This window comes from Uloborus diversus, chromosome 4 (assembly GCF_026930045.1).
Source record: "Uloborus diversus isolate 005 chromosome 4, Udiv.v.3.1, whole genome shotgun sequence".
Classification (NCBI taxonomy): Eukaryota; Metazoa; Arthropoda; class Arachnida; order Araneae; family Uloboridae; genus Uloborus; species Uloborus diversus.
The window spans coordinates 185543869-185567410 of NC_072734.1; the positions used below are offsets into that span (position 1 = coordinate 185543869).

General features: G+C 32.0%; 1 protein-coding gene across 1 annotated transcript in view; it reads left to right on the top strand.

Annotated features, from left to right (window-relative positions):
* The first annotated feature begins 915 nt into the window (after positions 1-915).
* The window catches only part of LOC129221045 (nucleoporin NDC1-like), a 33947-nt gene continuing 11320 nt past the window's right edge, over positions 916-23542 (top strand). Inside the window, exons 1-12 of the mRNA XM_054855481.1 lie at positions 916-1046; positions 1240-1360; positions 4888-4989; positions 8450-8618; positions 12787-12910; positions 14797-14905; positions 16250-16295; positions 18167-18293; positions 20641-20730; positions 20810-20891; positions 22856-22978; positions 23092-23156. Coding sequence (XP_054711456.1) covers positions 1029-1046; positions 1240-1360; positions 4888-4989; positions 8450-8618; positions 12787-12910; positions 14797-14905; positions 16250-16295; positions 18167-18293; positions 20641-20730; positions 20810-20891; positions 22856-22978; positions 23092-23156 — 1176 coding nt within the window. The 5' untranslated portion in view covers positions 916-1028. The remainder of the gene's footprint in view (positions 1047-1239; positions 1361-4887; positions 4990-8449; positions 8619-12786; positions 12911-14796; positions 14906-16249; positions 16296-18166; positions 18294-20640; positions 20731-20809; positions 20892-22855; positions 22979-23091; positions 23157-23542) is intronic.

The window sequence follows — 23542 nt, forward strand, 5'->3', positions numbered from 1 at the left end:
AAGTGTTTTTTTTTTTTTTTTTGGGGGGGGGGGGGGGGGGAGGGGCTATGTCATTGTCTAATATTCTTTTAAATAATTTTCCCCTGCATGCTCACAGCATTGCCGGACTCTTCAGCCATTCCTCCGTCGTTAATTTTTTCAAGCACTTAGAAGCGAAGGGGCTTGGGAATCCTACAATTGAGGAAAATACTAATTGTTAAACATGGGGAAATATTAAAGAGAGTGAATACTGTATCAGAGTTTAACTCTAAAATTAATTAAAGCTTAAAATTCGTTTTGGTAAATCGTTTAATGATTCATTGATTTTTTTTTTCTTTCAATGGTAGGGGTTTAACCCCTAAAACCCTCCCCTTGGACACGGCTCTGATGTTAGCGCAGTAAAGCTGTGTTATGTAAAACATAAATCAGCAACTATAATTTTTTTACAAACATTTACTTTAATTCATAGATGACGCCACTGACAAGATAGCGATGTATAATTGAATTTCCGATTTCACATCTTTTTTCCTCTACTTGTGGCACAGAACCCCTGATTTTGGATAGGTTTTGACTTAGAGCTGAAAGAATATGATAGAGTCAGTATTTTTAAAGCATGAAATTGCTATTTAAAAACTTACTATTGAATCAATAACTGAACTTAACGTGTAAGTAACGCATTAAAAAAAAACAGAATATTCAGAGGTGCTGAAAATGAAATGGAACGAAAATGAATGATAGGACCATGGACCCAGGGAAAAAATAGAGACACCTCTTCATTTTCAATTTTTGACCTTAAAAAAAATTGGTTGTCTTGATCCGTACAGTCCTCTAATGAGATCACTGGATCCGTATATCAATCAGCACAATAATACAACTAAACTTTTCTTTTCAGTATCCAGTATCCGTCCGTGCGGTCCGTGTCCGCTTACTTTTAAACGAGGTTTTCGCGCTGTTGTTGTTTTGAGTGAATAAAAAATGAATATATAAATTCAAGAACTTCATTTCTGTTAAATTGTCTTTGTCACAGCTGTAATTGCTATAAACGAACGATGTGGTTCAAACAGGAAGTTAGTTTTTTTCTTAAATTTCTGTATTATAAACTTGAATAGTTGTCATGCCATGTTTTTATTTAGATATTTACCTACCTCTAAAACATTTTGGATTCCTGAATATATACAAACGGTTTCAAAGTTTCATGCCATGTTGTCATTCAAATTTTTACCGCTAGTTTACTTTAAAAAATCGAATTTCTATGTACAGGTTTTGTATCCCAGACTTACAAGGAGTTTGCTTTGGATGGTTTTTCTGCAAGAAGTTTACCTTGTTGTTTTCCTCTTCTTGGTGAAATTTTCTTTTTGGAATCCACTTTCTAGTGTTCTAGGTAAATGTTTTATTTTTTCTCTTTTTGAAACTTTGTGTTGAAAAAATTTCTTGACTTTCATTCTGTAAATGCTAACTAGGTAGAAACTTGCATCGTCATCCTTACATCGTGATGTTGCGATGTATCACGGTGTTTTTTTTTTTTTTTTTTCTAGTTTTGCTTAAACTTGCTTGTTTAAATTTTACAAAATGTAAAAAAAAAAAAAAATATTATCCCAGATAATTACAAACATAGATTCTAGCACCAACAAAAAATTATCAAAAAAAAAAAAAAAAAAAAAGCCTTCAAAGTGCAAGATATCAATAAATAATGTTGGGACTTGTGTTTTGAGAAAACAATGAATAAGTCTATTTTGCAATGCAAAACGATTTGAGCTTATAGAAGCAAAGTCTTACATTCAATTCACAAGCTCACATCTAACATTTAAAAAGGGGCTCCTTGTAACACATAGATGCATATCTGCAGTTTTTGTTGCTATTTACCGCTTTAACCTTAACTTTTTTTAGATAAGTGATTATATACAACAAACTTCATTCATTAATATTTTCTTTATTAATATCAATTAATTTTTTTTCATATGATTTCTAATATTTTGAGACTGTAACCTTTTTAAACTTTATATTCCTACTTTTTTGGATTATAAATACATTTATTACGAGCAAATTAAACCTCTCATGTCACACGCAAACATCTTAAAATTTACTGCTGATGTGTTTATTTTTATACATGCTATTACATGCATTATCCTCATATAAATAATAGCCGATGATCGAGTAACCCACTTGTTCAACAATGAAACTTGCGACACGGTATGAAAATTTGATAATATGTTTTGGTAATGTTTAACATGCAGGGAAAGGCTTTATGGTGGCAAGGCTGAATTCGATCTGGTCACTTAACTGTTTTACCTATAAAACTCATTTTAGGGGAATGAAGAAACAAAAAAATGGTCAATAATGAACGTTACTTACCAGAGTTTAGCGTTAATCCATTGGAGTTAGTGTCGCGAATTTGCTCTTTCGTATAATCGTTTTATTCGGAGTACCGCATTGGGTAAGCTTCCATATTTTTTTGGGATGGTTTGCCGCTCCGATATGTAAGTGAGAATCAGCACTTTAGTCCCAAGTTTTTTATTAAAGTAGTAAAAAGGGACACATCACAATTCACATATAATATCTGGTATAGTATGATTGTTCGAAAAAAAAATGTCCAAGAAAGTCAACGAGAGACAAGACATCTCCGGAGCTGTATTGCATCCTTCCTTCTCTCGTCCCGTTCTCTGCTTCTCCCTCTTTCGTCCAGTCACCCGGTTCCCACCAACCCCACTCGAAAAGAGCCCCCACATCCGGTCAGGGGTCAAGAGGGGAGTGAGAGGCGACCTTGGACGAGCGTGGGAGCGACTGTTCACGACAGTTAGGGCTACAATTTCAACTGTCAAAATATCACCAAACAAACAATGGCTTCATTCAAATGTAGAAGCAATTTTCACCCGTCATACATTGACGGGCATCTATCTAGTAATTTATTAATATTCATTTGTATTATATACACTTACAATATGTATAACTTTAAACTGATCTTACTTTTTTAAATTTTCACTCTAAAATATCTTACAATCGGTAATTGTTTATATACATATTTATGTTTGATATTTTTATATTAAAATATTACTTGAATGGGAAGAATCTGTATATTTATTTTTTTCAAACATTGAATTTTTAAGTAAGTACTTTCAGTTTACTAAGAAAGTGGACAAAATAGACAAAATAATATTTTGTCTGGGCCGGTTTTTTCCGGGGTGGACAAAATAGGACAACCCTGTCCGCCACAGACAGTATTGAAACCCACTCAGGTGCAGTTTTGCCAGATTGGGGGAAATTTCCCCATTTTGGGGAAATCTGGTGCTCTTTGGGGTAATTTTGGGGAAATGGGTTTTGAGGGAAAAATTTGGGGAAAAATGTTTTTCTTGGGGAAATTCAGGGGAAAAAACCTCGGGGGAAAAAAGAATTTTTTTCGTATTTAGATTTGCGCCAAGAAGTAGTAGTTACATCGTTTGTATCAAACAGCATTGGTTTAGCTTTGCTCAACTTTATGGCATTTCGCATTATGTGGAATATTATGCTACGGAATTCGCATTAATGTTCTGCGTGAGTAACTAATTGATACGTGAAACGGGTAAAAATAAGTGTGATGAAGAATGTTCTTGGATAAATATATACAAAAATCATAGTTTAAATGTACATACAGAAGCAGAGTAGTAAATGCAAGTAGAAAAAAAACATTTGGCTATTTCTTATACTTTGGTCAGGCGCTTGTATTTATGACTAGTGGCACCCGCATGGCTTTGCCCGTAGTAGAAAATTAAAAGGTCTTTTGGTTCACCTGTATATTTACAAATAATGCATGATGAATTTCTTGCCAATTGGCTTGCCCACGTTACGGTTCCACGTTATGATAGCTTGGCAATTTACTCGTCCATCTTATGATAATTTTGCTCGTGAAAATGTTCTTAAAATTTGAATAGAAAAAGAACAAAATCGAATTTTCGAAAAATCACTTAAAGGTGCACACCCCCATGCTACAAACAGCAGCAGCTACATGCAACAGAGAGATATCCAGACAGAGAGATTTTCAGCTTTATTATTAGTACAGATAAAGAAAGATAAAGATGAAGACCAAAAAAAAAGCGAAAATGGGAAGAAAAAAAAAGTTGGAGAATTTTATAAGAAAATTTGTTTTTTTGGGGGGTAATTTTTTTTTCAAGAGACAAAAATATAAGAGGAAGTCGATACATTTTCTGAAAATATTAGTGGAAAAATAATTTTTGAATTTGGGGAATTTTGGTAGAAAACATTGCTTTTTGAGGAAAAATTGGAAGGGAATTGGGGAAATCTGGATTTGACCATCTGGCAACACTGCTCAGGTGGCTAACAAAAATTGGCAAATGGAAGGAGCAGGGGAAAAACCCCTAGTTTATCTATAATTTGTAAACATGAATGTGTTTCTGGTTAAAATTGTCAGGAGAGAAGCAATTTAAGGTTTTTACGTATTAATGTCACCACAGCTACAGATTTGGTGGCTTTTATAATTTTTGGCAGTTTTTCCTTGTTGCCAAAACATGGCAACAAGGATTCCAAAAGATAACTGTGCGCATGTGAACAACAGTGCGTCAAATGATTGCTCTTTATTGGCACATTAACGCAACTTCTGCTGCGGTGACGTTAATTTGTAAATACCTAATTTAATTATACACAATATTTTCTAAAATTTGTTGTAATTGTAAGAAGAACCATAAAATATCATAAATATTTTTATGATAACAAGCAAACTCCTAAATCAAGCATTTAGGAGTTACATTTGCAGGTCCTGACCAAACATAGTTAAAACTATGCAATAAAAATATTAAATTGCTAAAGTACTAACTTTTCCTTTTTTTCCTAAATTGGTTGATTATTCTTGAAATTTAAATCCAAAAATTTCAATGCTATGTTGATGTAATAAGTTTTTTTTCCTTTTGTAATTCTCAGATTGGGTTTTGCATGTGTTTCATTGGAAAATAATGCTATACCAGGTTTTTCTATGTCTGTCCACTGTTGTATTTGGTCTCTTGAACATGCACTTTTATGCTGGTAAGTAATATTGCCTCTCATCATTTGACTTTCATTATTATAGTTTAAAAAAATTTCTGTCATTTATAACAATACTAGAACACATAGTTGCATATTTACTTTAGTACTTAGCAAATGAAATTCATTACAATATGACCTCAAATTTGAACTTCTTGGTAATTCGGATTGTCTGGATTTAAAACTTTTCCAAATTTTAGAAATATTTATAATTGCAGTTATATGTATGAAAAAATCTTCATTGCAAAACTTTTTTTAATGCTCATTTTTTTTCCTAGTAAAATTCTTTTAAAAATAATCAATTAACTTTGGAATATAAAATTTTGAGCTTGTAATTGTCCTGATTTTCCTCATAAAAATATTTTGTCCTGATTTTTACCTTTTTGTCCTGATATTCCTGATTAAAAAAAAAAGTTGTTTTATTTATTTCTCGACTACAAAATACTAGTCAATTCTGCATCAAAAGTAACTTCTTTCTGCAATGAATTCTCTCAAAATTAGTTCCATACAGGCACCAATTTTGGGTTCTGCCAAAGTGCATTTATGTGGTTCGGAGGATTAATCTAAAATTTTCTGCTTTGTAAGTATTGTAAAATAACTTGCAAAGCACTGTTCGTGAAGGTTCGAGATTAGGGCCACCTTTTCATTTCAAAGTTATTCTTTTTTTTAGCCTTCAACTATTAGAATGAAATTAGAAATGACCCAATAATACATTTGAAATGACGTTTTGACAAACTAAATATGTTCTATACTGGTAATTACTTTCTAACTGATCAGTCTCATTTTGCAAAGTTTTTGGTTTGTAAATTATAACAATTTCCCGAAGTTCTTAAACTAAATTAGTGCTGAAATTTAATTTCGAAATTGAAATACTAAACTTAAATGAAACAAGAATTTATGGTTATATTATTATTGAATTGTAAACTTAAATAGAACAGTCACTTGAGGGAGACATGTCAATCCTTTTTGATGGAGGCGGAGAAGATTTCAAATGCTGTCAGAAGAGTTACCTGGCATTTTTTACAGCATTGCTCCTCTGCTATTTTTATCTGCAATTTCGTTGCCCTTAATGTCTACATGTGATGCTATTCAGCATAGGTGGATGTTGTGTTGCTGAGAACAGGGTCTGAATTTGTTGTGATCTATAAGCTAGTTCTATGTGCAATATTTAGTTGGTCGTTGATGCTGTAGAGTGCTGCAGCTATCTGTTAGGATCCAGATTTCTTGAAAGTTGTCCTCTGTTGCAATCGTTTCAGTGCCTACCTCAACTGCTAGAAGTTCACTTCTGAAGAGCAACAATTAAAGTTACGTTGGAAAAGGAAAATCTTGCATTGAGCAGTCTCAATACCACTCCCTGCTCATTTTCAGTGATGTTATGAATGACTTCCAAAGCTATTTTTGTTTGAGGTGGTCTGGGGCAAAGTCTTTTTTAGCGACAGGATCCGAGAAGTTGAAGTAGTAACAAATTCCAGAAAGCTCTTCTCAAGGATCAAAGCAGAGCCAAGTGGAGTGAGGTTCCACATCTTCTTGATTGAAGAGTTGATTCAAAGAGACATGTCAGAAAGGGTTATTTTGTTTCAGTTGCTGGTTGCTCGTCAAAAAGTTAAGGCACTTTGAGGTGTTTTTAAATTCACCATAGTTGGAGAGCCTACTGAAGTATTTATTTAAAGAGCTAAGCCTCCGCTCTTAGTTGCTTCCTCGAAATCCTAGCGGTCTGTCTCAACATGACGAGGATGTGGCCCTATTCAGAGTGGGTGAATAATGTTGGGAGTGTAAACTCCTGGTAAGGTCACCCAAGATGTGAAGACCACTCCAATATGCCCAGCTAAAGTCGGCAGGTTAACTCTCTGATGGTTTTGAACATCTTATCACGCCCTAGTGAGCATGTTTCAAAACAATTTTACACTTATTTTTCTGATGCTAAATGTTGTTGTCAAACAGTCAGAGGCGCAGGGTAGTAGCTAGGCAGTGATAGAAGGTAGGGCACTTGATTTACATGGCAAGTTGTTAGGCATAAATGCCTGTTAATAACAACAGTAAATAATCCTATCTCATCACCTCACAACACCAAAAGTAAAAGAATGTTTTTCCTTACTTATAATGCATTACCAATCATTCTGCATGACTGGGGTAAAAGAATCTTATCAGCACTCATTCACATTGGTCGAATCGACCGAATGTTTGTTTCACTTTCGTTCACCCTTGGCGGGAACTCCGTTGTGGATGACGTCATAGAAAGCTTGTAGAAGAAATCTGAAGGCACGTGTGCTTAACGATAGCAGTGATGTGTCCGTTCACGTGACTCGGATATGCTAATGACCCGGGGGGATATTTAAACTGTTCGCGGCTTTAGTTCGCTCTCTTCGATCATCTCTCGTCGATGTAGGCGGTCGCTTGATCGGTATGCGAACTTGCTTGTTCGTGCCGTTCGCCCTTTATTAGAAATGATTAGCTGGACTTAGCTTATTTCCCAATGGGTCTACTTCATCAAAGTTTTTAGTCAATAGTCATGCAGTTTGCGTTGCACTGTTAGTTATCTCATGCAGAAGCAGCATGCGGAGAGATTATGTTAATATTTATTTTTATCATTTACAGCATGTTTTTAACTATTTACATTATCGTTTAAATAAACTTCATGAAAGTTAGAAATAGTTTGTCAAGTTCTTATTTCCGAACTCACTCTGCTAGTATCAAAGAAACATTGGGGAGATATTATTAGATTAGAAATTCTCCCCAACACAAGTTACTCAAAAAAAGAATTTTATGGGGGAAGAATTTCACGTTATCTTACTCATGACCCCGGACCGTCAGAGGGTTAAGGTGCCGAGACAGACTTCTAGCTACTAGTGCACCACAAAATAGAAGCTGCACCCACATTCTCATGATTCATTCAACACCAGATTGCCATGCAGCATCATCCTTTGCGTAGATTAACCAGGAACGCACTCCAAATTTAGGCAGAGAACTTCATTTGACAAGTTCTCCATTTTAGTTCTCAAAAAAAAAAAAAAATGTGGTAGTAAAGATTTTTAGATCTCTTATTGTACTATGCACATGCCAATAAAATTTGAAGTATTTTACGAAACAAATCATAAATGCTGGAAAGTTCCGATACCACAAATTAGAAGAAATTTCCGAGTATATATTTTCCGAAGAAAAAAAAAGTTTCAGAAGATCAATATTTTTTGGTTGATGTATCAATAACGTAAATGTTTTGAAACAAAAAGGTGTTGTCACTGATGTTACATCTCTACTTCAAAAAAGTTGATTGATGAGTGCTAAAGTTTAATATAGATTTTTGTTAATGCTGTGAAATGTTAAAATTGTCATGAACTAATGAATTTGAATGTGATTCATTTGAATTGAAAAAACATATTTCATCTTAATGTCTTCAAAACTGATTATTATTGTTTCTTGCTTTAAAATTACTTTTGATTTTGAACCTTGTACTTATCCTTTTCAGTTGAAAAGTTTGTTTGCTCCACAAGATTTGAAATCATTTGCAAATCATTGAGCCCTCATTATCTGAAGCATATTCTCATTACTACTATATTAGGAGGAGTTATAGCATATTGCTGTACAGGATTGTTTTACAATAATGATGAAGAGTCAAGAACGTATGCCGAATATTTGTAAGCATTTTATTTTCTGTCTTTCAGCTTATACATTTTTTGTACATATTTAAAAAGTTGTGTCATTTACTGCTAAGTACTGTAGTCACTTATTTGACAAAATGGATAAAGGGTTAGGGAAGGGGGACATATAAATAGCTCAATTTTTCCAAACTTAATAAATGTAAAAATTATAATATCTTTCATTGGCAGCATTATGATACACTTTCCATCAAAATTTGAAGCAATTAGCCGTAAAATTTTCCAAGTTATAGCAATCAATACAACATTAGTTTATTATAAGAGATTGAGGAAATAGGGTGCTTAAAATAACTTTTAAACAGCTAAGAAAGACTGGCTTTCATTCTTCGCTTATGTATAAGTTGTGTAGATATGTTTGGATTGAAGTACGGCAGTCAACATGTCTTTACAAAAAGAAGCTAGCTTTAAAGTTTTTGTTGTTTATTTAAAGTTATTTTCTTTCAAAAGAGTTTTTTTCACCCATTGTCAGTATACATTTTGTAGTTTTGAAAAATATTCCTTTTTTTTTCGGGAAAATCCAATTATCCAAATGAGGTCTGGTCCCAATTGATTCAGGTAATTGAAGTTCTACTGTACCCCGTATTATTATTTAATGTTGCAGCTGACAAATTGCTCAGAATAACTTTCAAAGTAAGATTTTATGTTCAGGTGAACTTGTGGTTCCTTAGGAACCTTTTTAAAAAATTTATAGCATTTAAGTAAATTAGCAAAAGCTGATTAAATGAATTATTTCATGCCTGGCATGAAATTTCAAGAGACCAGAGCATGCCACCCTCAAAACAAACTAATTGCCAAACTAATCCTAGAATAGTCTTTGTAAACAAGTATAAGCTAGCACTGATTCAATTTCTCACGGGTTATTTATACCAGTAGCATACCCTAGCATGGGTGACACCCGGGGCGGTAATTTGTGGTGTCACCCCACCCCCATATAAACGCAAAAGAAAAAAAAATGCAATTCATGCAATTCAGAAACTACATTTGTGTTACAACAAAATTTTTAGTTGGCTAATGTACAAAAAATATATAAAAACTAGGGGGCTATCGCCCCCTACTCGCTAACTCTCGCCAACCCCTCGCCTTATGATTTTCATACATTTAAAAGGGGACAATTACTTTGACATGCAACTTGTGCATTGGATTATTATTATTATAAAGCAAAAGTTTGCAATTCCATTATCTTTTGAGAGAAGTATGCAAAGGAGCATTTTTGTACTAAAATTAAAAACATAATATAATCTTTGTTTCCTACATTTACTTGATGCAAAAGAAATTGCAGTGAAAAAATTATGCAATGTTAACACACTTAAAAACATTTCATGGTCATTAACTATACTATGTTCAGTGTCGAAATATGTGTGTACATATGTTTTAAAGTGTCTAACAGTTGCAAAGAGCAAGCAACTTCTGACGTTCTCTGAAAGCAGTGATTTAGTAAAAAAAATGTTAGAATGAGTGTTTAAGAGTCAAGAAACCAAATCCAGTGGCACGACAGCTTATGAGGGCCGAGGCCTACTGTACTCATCTCACTCCTTCTGACCAAGGGCTCTGGGATGCTAGGCAGATAGATGTTCTGGTTAAGAGGTCAGCCTAACGTGGAACCCCCAGGGTTTAGTTCCCAAGCATACTTGGTACTTATTTTATCGACCCACTGAAGGGATGAACAGCTGAATCAATCATGCCCAACCCGGAGATCGAACCCGGACCTGCAGCATGGAAGGGCTACCACTGAGCCTCTGGGTTTCAGAGCACTTGAATATAATTTACGAAGCAGGCTACAGAGTCTTCAGATGAAAAATCTGAAAGTGATTGGTGAGAAATGCTGCCGATATGCTAAGGTGCACAAATGCACACCGTTTTCAAATCGAGAAAATTCCACAAGTGTTTCCAAATACATTTACGGATTAATCATGCACTTTACTGGAGAAAAAGGGTTGAACTAAGACTGATAATTATAAAACTGGAGAAAAAATTACTGTAGCAAAAAAATTATTGATTATTATATAACACTAATATTTGTCATACCTTGGATACCATTTATTTCATTCGATAGCAATGTGCCTTTTAAATTCAAACGTAAACAATTTCCCGTTACATTAGCCTTCCTAATGACTATAAATAAAGCGGAGAGTCAAAATGATTTTGTGAAAACATATTAGCAGTAAAATCAGGTTTCACAATTCAATTTGTTGCTTTACTTTGCCACTGTGATTCAGTTCTCAACATCAATGCCATTACAAAAGTATGTGAAATGTTTCACTCTTCAGGTCTTCACGATTCAATTTGTTGTTTTACTTTGTCATTGTTGTTTAGTTCTTAACTTCAATGCATTGCAAAACTAAGTGACATGTTTTGCAATGATAATTATCCAATAAATTCATTTAGTCTATGTGGAATAACATAATACAGCGAAGTACGGTTCATACGTTTCTCTTCTATTCGTTTTTATCAATTATACGTTTTTTAAATAGTCCCTAGAGGGTCTAATATACATTTTCTTTACCAATTATACATTTTTTCATTTGTATGCTTTTTACATTAGTCCCTTCAAAAATGTATAAGCAGTGCTTCACTGTATATAAAAAAATGTGGTTGGAAAAAAAACTTCAGTATTTACAGGTTGCAGTTAAGCTTGACCACGAGAAGAAGGCGGATGACCTTGAAGCGAACCATCATTTGCATCATTTGTTGTAGGTAGAATCTTCCAGAAAGCACCAAATAGTAAGAGGCATGGTCTCGCTAATCCTATCTATTCCAAAATAATAACAAACACCCTATTACAAATGATACAAATGATGTTTTTGCGTTAAGGTCATCCACCTTCTTTTTGTGGTAAGCTATAGCAGGGCCGTGGAGTCGGACTCTGGTTTTATGGTAAAGGAGTCAGAGTCGAAGGTGGAAAATTTCAAGAGACGAAGTCAGTAATTTTCTCTCAAAATTCGCAGCTCTGTCAATATTTGCGGAGTTACAGCCGGAGTCAGACTAGCTTTGGGTAAAGAAGTCGGAGTCTCTAAAAATCCTGTAGTCGGAGTAAGACATTTTTCCTCTGCCTCTGCGGCCCTGGTAAGTAGGGAACTTTATTTTTTTGTAAGCACTATGGTTAAGGGAAAAACCTTTTGACATTCAACATTAACTTTGCAAAGGAATTTAAAAAAAAAAGAAAATCATAACACTTCTCTGCATACACGAAAGAAAATTTCTGGGTTTTCAGATACTATGACTCTTGAATGCCTTACATATGACATGTTAATGACTGAAAAGTGGTTTTGTCAAATCTAAAAAAAATTTATCAAAATTTGAACCTGTGCGTTATCTATAGTCATTAGGAAGGCTAATCTAACAGGAAATTGACGTTTGAATTTAAAAGACACGTTACTGTCGGATAAAATAAGTGGTATTCTGGTATTCAAAGGCTAAGTATCAGTGTTATTATTAGCATTTTTTTAAAAAATAAAATATTTTTCTCCAGTTTCATTACTATCACTGTTATTTCAACTCTTTTCTCCAGTAAAGTGTATGATTATACCGGAAATATGTTTGAAACCACTTACAGAACTCACTCGATTTGCAATTCGCGGTTCACGGTGTGCGTTTGCGCGCCTAATCCTATCGGCAGCATTTCTTACCGATCAGCATTTAAATCTTTCATCTAAAGACTCCTAAGTACACTGCTCTTTTCTTTGTAAATTATATTCAAGTGATTGGAAACACTCATTCAAAAATCAAACACTAAAAGCGAGTCTGCAACTTGTAAACAACGATCGTGATCGTAAACGAAGCGGATCGTTGCCAACGGAGAGAAGGAAATAAAGGCCTCGCCACGCATAAGCGTTTTATATATATAGATGGAAGGTCTGGGGGTTGTCCCCCCCCCCACGCATTTTAGCTTCATACTTTTCAAAAACTTGCAATTCTACTTAAGGTGTCATCCCCTAGACGGATGACACCCGGGACGGACCCCCCCCCCCCCCCTTGTAGTAACGCCTATGTTTATACATATCTCAAAATATTTTTAGTCTTGAACCCATGCTTGTCTGTTCTATGTTTTGCCCCAGTGATGTGATACTATCGTTCTGCCTTCAAGCATTTCTTGACTATTTCGTTGTCACTATTCATTGCAGTTTAATATACATATTTTTCTTTATAGCTTAACTCTTGAAGATGGCAGTTACTGTTTCTTTGTTGTTGGTTATGGCTGCTATACTGGAATTATGTTTAGCTTGAAGTATTTCATTTGTAACTCGTTTTTAGTCAAATTTACATTAGAGCAGGTATGTTTAATTTTTATTATTTTTTTTAATGTAGAACAAATGAGTGTAATGAAGTTTCCAAGGCATATTGTATTTTATTCATTTATCAATTTTCAGCTGTATGAAATCATGTTTAACCTATAAAATGAATTCTACCACATTAAATTACAAACACCTAAAATTCAATACCTGTCCTGAATTTTAGGAGATAAAAGATTATGTACATTTCTGCATTTTGTCAGAAACATACTTTATTAGAGAGAGGAAATTTAGAAATCGCTGAATTTTTACATATAAGCGAAAAAATGCTTTGTTTTCTGTGCAAATCCTGCCCAAGAGTTTTATTCTTGTTTCAATGATCCTGCCCAAGAGTTTTATTCTTGTTTCAATGATTTTGAAGAACAGTATAACCCTGATTTGATAATTATCCATGAAAAACTAATTATCTTTTAAAATTTGTTTGTTTCCTAAGGTTTGAAAAATTAAAAAAATAAAAGCATTAACAAATAAACTAGCATTTTCCCCTAAAGTGGAATTCTGTCGATGTAACTATTTCTTAAGTTACATTCTCTGTCATAATGTTCGAGTTTTACCTCTGCTTGTAAATTGTTGCCAAAAACAATGTAAAGTAATAGTAATTATTAAATTAACACTCTTCCGCTTTTTATTTGTTGCCAAAAATGATGAAAAATAATAGTAAGTGTAAAGTTAATTTTGTTAATAAATTTAACAAGTTCATTTTGAGGTTGAACTTAAGCAAGCATATATTTGGATTTTAGGCATTTTAAACTTGTTAAAAAATGCTAGTTTTTGAGCTTTCTTTGATTCAAGTTTTAAATTTAGTGTTTTGAAAAACTTTTTGTTGCTTACTTGTTCAAAATTGCTTTCGTATTTGAGCATACAAAAATTGCAATATTATTAGCAGGTAAAATGTCCCTCGTATAACATGGTTAATTGGTCCCGTGTAGTATCGAAACCGTGTTATACGAGACTTTTTTTAAACCATTTTTACTTATTTTTAATACTAATTATGTATGTGAATGAGAAAAATCAGGTTAAGATGTATTGTGTTATATCAAAACCATGTTCGGTATTATATCAAACCGTGTTATAGAAGACTTAGAAATAATGTAAATCAAGGGATGTGTACCATGTTATATCAAAACCAAGATTCATCAAAACAAAGTAAAAACTTATTAGGGTTATCAATCATTAACAGAATGTATTAAACAAAAATGAAATTCCATCTTTTTAAAATATAACATTAGAGTTATATCAAAACCATGAAATAATTAATTCAAGTGTCCTACCGGTGTAATATCGAAACCATGTTGTAGAAGTACTGTGTTATACGAGGGACGCCTGTAATAGTAAATATAAGCTATTCTCTCTTGACGCTCAATATATTTTTATGTATTAAAACTATAGTCAATCCTTTTTTCTTTTTTTAATAAGGATGGGAAGCAGGTCAATATGCTTTTATTTTTAAAGAGTTTCACTTCAAAGAAATTTCAACACATTATAAAAAGTTTATTCTAAAAACTTTCTTTAAGCTTGGTTCGCTCCAAAAACTGAAAAAAAAAAAAAAAAAAAGTATATAATTCCTTGATTACAATTTCAGTAAACGTTTTTTTAAACAGATAATTGTTGTAAATTTAATAATATAGAAGATATATAAAATTTAGTTGGTATAATGTAATTTGTAAACTAGAGAAAAGAAAAAAAGTAATTTTTCCTCACTTTGAAAATTTGCTCATAGTATTTTCAAATTCATATCATAAGTTTTTTATGTGTAATTTGTCTGTAATCAGAGTTTTTACAGCTTATGTTATTCATATATTTGCTATCCGATTTTACAAGTTTTATTTGTATATCATTTCTTGTTACTTATTATGTAAATTTTACAGGATGTAAAAATGAATAATGTGAGGCGACAAATTTGGGATGTATCAAAAGATGCATTTACATATGTGCTAAAAGGAACTCATTGGTATTATATATTATTTCTCATTCTAGGTAAGTGGAAAACTTTCCTCAAAATTGTTTAATAATGAAATCCTCATTACATTTGCAAAACTAGCTAGCCACACTTTTCTTTTATTTTTACAAAAATGAGTTATTTATGTCTTAAAGAGTAGAATTCTGATTGAAATTGATCCTTACAACTAACAAAAGGAAAATTTGAGTGCACTTGTTGCAAAAATTAGTGTCTTGGCTACATGCTGTGCTAAATCAATTTTTGATTTTTGACACTTTAAAAACCAGTTTGGGAGCGAGTCCTGTTTTTGTCCTTACCTTCACAGAATCATGTTTCCAAACTGTCGTTGCTTCGTTTTTATTTTGGGGTTGTGAACAGTCTGTTCTAGTTTTCCTCAAAGGCATTTTGTGTGAAAAGCCCGTTCTTCCCTTACAGAATGCTGATTGGTTGATTCATGCCAAATGTCAAGTAGGGCGTTAACAGGAGGAAAGAAAGAAATGGTGGAAAGGCATTTTTTCCCGTCATCAGTCAGTGCCCTCACAAAGAGCATAATTTAAGTGAGCCTGACTCGCTATAAAAGCTTTGTGTGTCTTGATATAAAGTGTGGGGAGGGTTGGAGAGAGAGAGGAAAGAAATATATCAATAAGAAAAAAAGTGGTAAAAAAGAAAGAAGCTGAATCATTGAAAATGCTGTTTTAAGCTATCAAACATGACTAATTTTAGATAAGCATCACTAGTTCCAGTAAAGCATACGAAACACTCAATTAACTTTCATGGAAAAACAGTAAAAAAGCTTTATCAAAAGTATTTACAAGAAACAAAACACATGCTGCCAAAAAGAAGCAGCACTAAAGTTTGTCTGAGCAACAATAAAAAGATTTGTGTAGATTTAACAAAACAAATAGAATTCTTCTCCTGGATTTTATTATTTGTCGTTTGCCATTTTCAGTTGAATGTTATTCTCTGTGTGTTTTTTTCTACAGTGAATTGAATGAAATTTAAATTGAATTTTTTGAAATCACATTATATCAAAACCGTGTAATATTAAATTCAATGTCTCTACCGAGTAATATTGGATCCCTGTTATAATAATCTCAATTTTTTTACTATGTGATATCGAAATTGTATCGCTCAAGTACCATGTTATACAAGGGACACCTGTACCTCAATTTTTCCCATAGCAAATTAGCTGAGATAAAACTTACTTTATGGTAATGCTGATCATTTTAGAATATCAGTGCACTCAATATCTAAAATATGCAAAAGTGCATCTAAGTGTCAAGGAATAATAATTGCACAGAGAAAAAAATTTAGAATGGAAATCTATCTCATGATCAGTATGCACTTATAAGTTTGTAAAACTCCTTTTTTTGTGTGTTTAGGATTCATGTTCAATAACTCCGCTTCATCACTTACCGGAGCCTTCAGGTATGCATATTTTAGTCCAATTAAAAGAAAACTTAACAAAACTTGTTTTTGAAGTAGGATTTTTTTCCCTGATAACCATAGTTTTTAAGTTAAAACTAAAATTAATGTCACTAAAATTCATGTTTTTAAGTAATTAACAATTACTGCTTACTTACTGTTATTTGTATATACTTTACGGAAAAATGCATTTTTTAAAACATTAGTTGCTGTGTACAGTTATTTAGATCTAAAATTTTGCATCCATAACTGGTGGTATCATCGATTGAATGCAGATATTTTCTTTAAAATCAGTATTCTTTTTGCAGTTTGTTTGCTTTTCTGTCTTGAAATAGGCCGTGTGAATAATTTTTCTGAATCTATTGAACTCTGTAAGGTGTATTTGCATCTGCGCAGTAAAATTCAATGCGACTATGCCAGTTATTTACATTTGCTCGCACTTAGGGATTGCAATACCGGTATTCGGTACTTTTAAAACGTGATGCCAGAATACCAGTATTAATACCGGTATTTGAAATTTCTCAAAAATTGCTTGAAAACATATTGTTTCGTTGCCACATTTCATAATTTTGCACAAAAATTGTATTATTATGAAAACGTATTGTGAACAAATATAAAATGAAGGAACAAATGTCTTAGTAAAAAAATCAATGCTAGTAAAAAACATAATGCATCTATTAAATCGTCTCTAAGCCTGGAACTCATTTTAGTGCTCAACTTTCCTACAGTTGCAACTACTCTTTCTGAATTCACACAGGTTGGTGGTACTGTTAACAATGTGTGATACATCTCTTCTAATTTAATTGCCTAAAATTATTTTATCTTCATAAAAATTCGGTCTGTTGCATGTCATTTTTAGATGAACCCTTTTGTGTATGTGTGTTTCTTTTGTATTATGTGTATTTTTATTATTTATCTTTACTAATAATAAAGCTGAAAGTCTCTCTGTCCGGAGGATGTCTATAGGATGTCTGTGACGCGCATAGCGCCTAGACCGTTCAGCCGATTTTCATGAAATTTGGCACAAAGTTAGTTTGTAGCATGGGGGTGTGCACCTCGAAGCGATTTTTTGAAAATTCAATTTTGTTCTTTTTCTATTCCAATTTTAAAAACAAAATTATCATAAGATCGACGAGGTAATTACGAAATTATCATAACGTGGAACTGTAACATGGGTACAAGCCAATTGGCGAGAAAATTCACCATACATTATTTGTAAATATACTGGCGAACCAAAAAACCTTTTAATTTTTCTATTACGGGCAAAGCCGTGCGGGTACCACTAGTAAAAAATAAATATATGGTGCACAAAATACTTTTGTTTATTTATATTCTATTAGTTCATGCTTTTGAAGCTAAATTTTTAAATAAATAGATTTATTTCGGTTCTGTATCATGGGAAAATAAATGTACATTTAAAGTACAAGTAGATATTTAATAGGTAAAATTGAAAATTCTTGAATTAAAACTATTTATTATTTTCAGCTCATACCGAAAATGTCGGTATTTTCCTCTACAAATACCAGTATTGCAAAATTGCTTGAAATACCAGTACTTGGTATACCGGTATTGCAATCCCTACTCACAATCAGGTCGTAGTAAAATACCAACACAATATTCAAAAAATTGAAATCATTTACAAATGAAATTACTATCATGTTACAGATCAAATTATAGTGAATGTAATTTTTTTTTAAATTAGCTACTATGCTATTGTGTCCTCTATAAAACGAGTTATTACATTTTAAAACAAAATCTATTCATTGTCCCTCACATTTTTTTTTTTTTTTTTTTTTTTTTGATATCTTCATTAAAATACATTAATAAACATTTTAAAATTTTGTGATGAATGCATAATAACTATTTATTTATAGAAGTAATGAAGGTTGGATCTATGGACTGGTTAGTTTAAAATTACTATCAGTTGTAATCATTTCTGGAGCAGTAATTTTCTTCAACTTCAGTTTATACCTATGCATATTCAATACATTTGTTTCTCAGGTAAGTTTACTTTATTACAAGTTTATTACTGTCGTACTATAATCTACTCATAAGATAGCTGAATTAAAACTATTTGTGTTATGAATTATCATGTGTTATGTGTACAGTGAAATTTCTCTAGAGCGACCACTTTCTGGTTGTTAATGGATTTTGGTCTCTCCTAGAGGTTGATTTTAAAAATGAAAAAAAAAAAAAACTGCACTAATAGAAATCTGTATGTTCTGCTGACCATGGGTACCCACCCCCAAGGGCAAGGGGATTCCCCCTAAATGTTGCCAATCCCCCCCCCATAACAAGAGTTCCCCAAATGAGAAAAATACCCCTAAAAAAACATACCCCTAAAAGTTTTAATGGCACAGTCTGAGCTGTGACTCATTTGAACAACCTTTACTTTGCTGAAGGCCATGTAAGAAATTTGGAAACTGCTGATTGGTTGCCATGTTAAAAACGTCATCTATCTTCTTTAAGGCTTGTTTTACATGCTCTAATTATTGTTTAGTTTTGGAAAAAAAAATTCTAGACCTTATTCAAAGCGGGTAGAGAGTAAAAACGTTCAATTCCTGAATTTGGAACTTCTGAGGAACGAAATTTGTTCACATGCGTTGGATGAAGAAAAAACATGGCTGACTTATTTGTGTCGGTTGGCCTATCAGGAGTCCCAAAACTCTTAAAAAGTCTAGCTGAGTAGAGGTCATTTGTATGCCACCATGACCCCTAAAGAACATTATGATAAGGATGTATTTGAATAGCGAAATTAAAATTTTTTTCTTGCATTATTTTTTGTTTAGGAATTCAGATTCTTTGTGTTTTCTGAATTAGCTTTCGTTTCTAGTTCAGCTTTTAGCCCCAAAAATTAGTATTAATGTCGTTGTCATTAGTGCGATCTGAGTACAGTATAAGCATGTGTATTTATCATCTGTTCAAATAAGCTAAAAATAGATTCTGACCTCTAAAGGGACTTAGAAATGCCCCTGTTCTGTTTGTAAGAAAAAACTTAATCCAGAGAACAGCCTTTTGAATAACTACTTGTCCTTCATATCAACTTCCCACAATGACAGAAAACACGTTGAACCTGCTCCAAGATGTAAAAATGTCCCAAGCTTAGCTTCCCAAGGGTACGAAAAACTAGAAAAAAACATTAAAGTTCTAATTTTTTAATGTTTTTCTTTTTGTAATAATCTTGGGGCTCTAAACTGAGGGTCACTAGACTTCATTCCAAACGCTTAGAAAAAGATTTTACATTCTTGTTCTAGTTTACTTCCACTTTCGTGAGCAAAAGAAGACATGTGTCCAGACTAAAAGGTGTGATTGCTTTCCTTTCGTTATCTCTTTTGGTTTTCTCTTACTGAAACTTCCTTCATTTTTTGATGCTGAGTGTTCTGTTCTTGTTTTTGTTAGGAGAGGTTTTGATGGTCTCTCCCAGAGGATTTTTAACATTGAGTAGATAGGAGGGAAAATTGGTGCCTTAGAAAATTATTTTTTTTAAGGGAAGTGGTCGCTCCTAAAAGTTTCACTGTATATCAGGGTTCTTGATTTTTTTTAAAAATGAAAAAAGTCTGATTTTTTGAATTTAAATCGGATTTTTTTTGATTTTTTTAAATGTTTAAAACATTGTAGATATTAATTACTTTACATCTATAAACATTATATTTCATACAATAGATGAATCCATACAACTTACTTTCAAAATTAAGTTCTCTATTCAATAATATTTTAAGACTTATAAATACATTATAATGCTTAGATAAGATGTGATTTGTTTTATGCTTTGCTTAAAGATAAGGTTTCCATTATCATGTACATTTTTAGTGCAAAATAATATGTTGAACAATTACTTTTCTGAACTATATTAGTCATGGTGTATAAGAAGAACTCCAAATTTTTATTTTGTTCCAAACTCATTTTGGAGCAAAAGCAATAGAGTGAAAATCTGTTACGCACACAGAAAGAGGGATCTATGTAGTTTTGCCCGTTGAAGTTAGGATAGTATAATGCAGTGTAGTTATATTTAGGGCAATACATTCTAAAAATGCAAAATTCATTGATAAAAGTAAGTTTAACTAATTTTAATTGATGATTTTGTTAAAAAAAATCGCTTAATTCAAAATCAATTGATTTAAATCAATGATTTTAAAGAAAATCATTTGATTTAAATCATGATTTTAATTCTGATTTAAATCAAGCTGATTTAAATCAACAAACCCTACTGTATATTATTATGTTTTGTGCTTTTAGCTATAAAGGATTCATTGTAATTTTTCTTCCTGCTTTTTCTTAAATTATTATTATTATTTTATTTTTTTGTAGTTTGTATAATATATATATTTATTACTTAATTTAATTTTAGCCCTATACTTTTCCAATTGAAGTACCACTAAAGGGTAACAAAGAAAAGGTTCTGTCTAAAGCTTTATGCTCGGAACTTCAGTTATTAAAGGTACTTTTTTTTTTCTTTTTTAAACTCTCCAGTTTTTAAAAGTTAATTTAAATTACATTAGATTAATCTCTTCTTTCAGTACCTAGCCGTATTGGATTTGAGAACTTTAGCACAGCATAATTTACCAAGAAGGCAACAAATATTTTCAATTAGTCAACCTGGTAAGTTAAGTCTTATAAAATAGATTATTAATTTTCACATCTTTTAGAATGATTTGAAAACTTAAATATATAAAAATGACTTTCCCCTATTGTTTGTTTCTCTAATGTCTTCAACCCATAATAATTTACAGAATATTGAAACTAATGTAATAAATTACGTGTGTAGTTATATCAATTCAAAAACATGAAATTTTAAAAATGTACATGTTATTACAATAAAGCCTTGTTTCAAGAATATCTGTTTCAGGGATGAATCCCTCTGCAATGATTATGTTTTCTAATCTCCATGAATTTGCATTCAGTATAATGTAGATTATTCTTTAATTTAATGAGTTTCTGTATCAAATTTTTGAAGAAAAAAAAATCCGTACATCACTAGAATATCTTGACATTTTTTTTTTTCAATTTTTGGGCAATGGTTTTGGCTTGTAAATAAGTACAGGCACTATCTGATATAATTTTATATTGTCTAATCATTAGTTGTGGACTTTTACTGTAGTTAAAATGTGACTATGTAAAAGGGTAAGAGAATGCGAAGCTAAGGGTCCCGATGGGGAGGGGGTTAAAAAAATCTCTACATACCCTTACTTGGGGCGAGGGGTCCAAACCCATTCTTAAGTAATATTTTTCAAGTCAATATTTTACATTAGAAACCTTGCGGCCAAGTGGTTTGGCAGGGATCATATTTCATTTGCGTCTGGAAGATAAAAAACAAATTAGGATAAGTTTTTTATTTGTTTTGCAAAGAATCAATGATGTGAAATAAAATAAAAGAAATTGCACTATGTAGGGCATGTTTTATTTTTAATTAGTATCGCATCATACACAAAAAAAAAAAAAAAAATGTTGAAAAAACATTGTCTTGATTCCAGCGTTTTAGTAAGTATTTCTTGATACAATAAAGTTTAACTTAATAATAGTGAATTTAATAATTATTCCAGTGATACAAGATTCGTGGATTCATTATTTTATTATTTAGGAAAACGAAATGGAATCTTACGTCAAAATAGCATGGGGGGGGGGGGGGAGTTGAAAAATCTTATGCACTCTTACATGGGGGAGGGGGGGTCAAAAATTGCCAAAATCATCCTTACGTAATTAATAAATGGCCCCTAAGTGGACAAAAGTTGTGATCAAGGGGTTGAACGCTTTTCAAAAACCATTATCTCAAAAGTGAAACCTTTTTGTGAGTCTGAGAAATGTAAATTCTGATCATTTTGAACCAGCATTTCCTTTATTTCTTTTTCATTAAATGTTTATTCCCCCAAGAAAGTGAAAAACATTTCCCATTTTTCTTTGAATTTCCTGAATTTTTACTTGCTGCAAAGAATTTAGTCAATTATTAGAGAAAACAAAGTTTGCTTATCACTTTGTTTTCTCTAATAACAAAGTTACAAGCAAATATATATCTTTTTAATGTAAAAATTGCATTTTTGTTTAGACTGAAAGAAATGATCTCAAATTGTCAAATAAAGAGTCTTATGTATTAGACTGACACATAATGAAAATGGCTGTTGTTATAATCTCTTGCTTTTATCCAAAGAACACTTCTTACAGATAATTTTTTTTTTCCTTTTTTTTTTGTATAGTCAAGCATTCATAAGCAAAAAAAAAAACTAATCTTATAGTGTTTTTTCTTCAAAGATGTCCTAAACAGATGGAGGCAAGTAAATTATGCCACAAATTGCATTTCATTGCCACAAAATCAATATTGATTCGGTTAAGAAACTGGGTTGTTTACACTTAAGGAAAATGACATATACTGAAAATAAAGGATAAGTCTACTTTTATGTGAATGCGATTACAATATATAGTTTGATGCAATTTAATAGTAACAACATCCTTTCTGTAAAACCTATAAAACTATTTGCATCTACAATATATTATCTTTTTTAAAAATTATTATTAAGTTATGAAATTATTGTATTCAATTTAAATGCACATATTTTAAACTTATTCCTCAGGTGGTCATCCTCATAACTGGAAAAGCATAACAGATATCTGTATAAAATCATTACAAGCATTTATTCAGCAGTTGCAGGAATATTCTATGATGACATGTAATCCCAAAGCAATTTCAGAAAAAGGTACATTTCTATACATTTAATCTGCATGAAGAATGTACAACATATATCAATACAACCTACGTTCCTAAACAAAATGTTATTTTATTAATAATAATTATTTTTTTTATTTATAGAAACTCTAAAATTGAAACAAATCCCAACGAAATTTGAAAAAAAATCTCCAGATCTTTCTGAAAAGGTAAGCTTGACGCCTTTGTTTTCATTTTGTGGTACAGAATAGTATTTAGTGTTACCATGCTATTAAAGAACATTTTTGGGGGAGTTCAATATTCTCCTGTTAATTGAAAAAAAGAAAAAGGTTGAATTTTTATGATTTCTGTTGAACAGTTTTACTGATTATTAATTTTTCCATTATGATTTATTTCTTCATAAGTGCTGAAGTTTTTTTTTATCTGTGATTTTTTCAAACCATAACTAAATTGATTAATAAATTAAGATGTAAATCTTAAGCATATTAACTTGAATTTTGAAGAGCGTTTCTATATCTGCCGGAAATTCTTGAAGACAGGTTCAAGGGTTCTCTCTGAACTTTCACTGTTGAAGCCTTAAAAACGTTATTTTAGG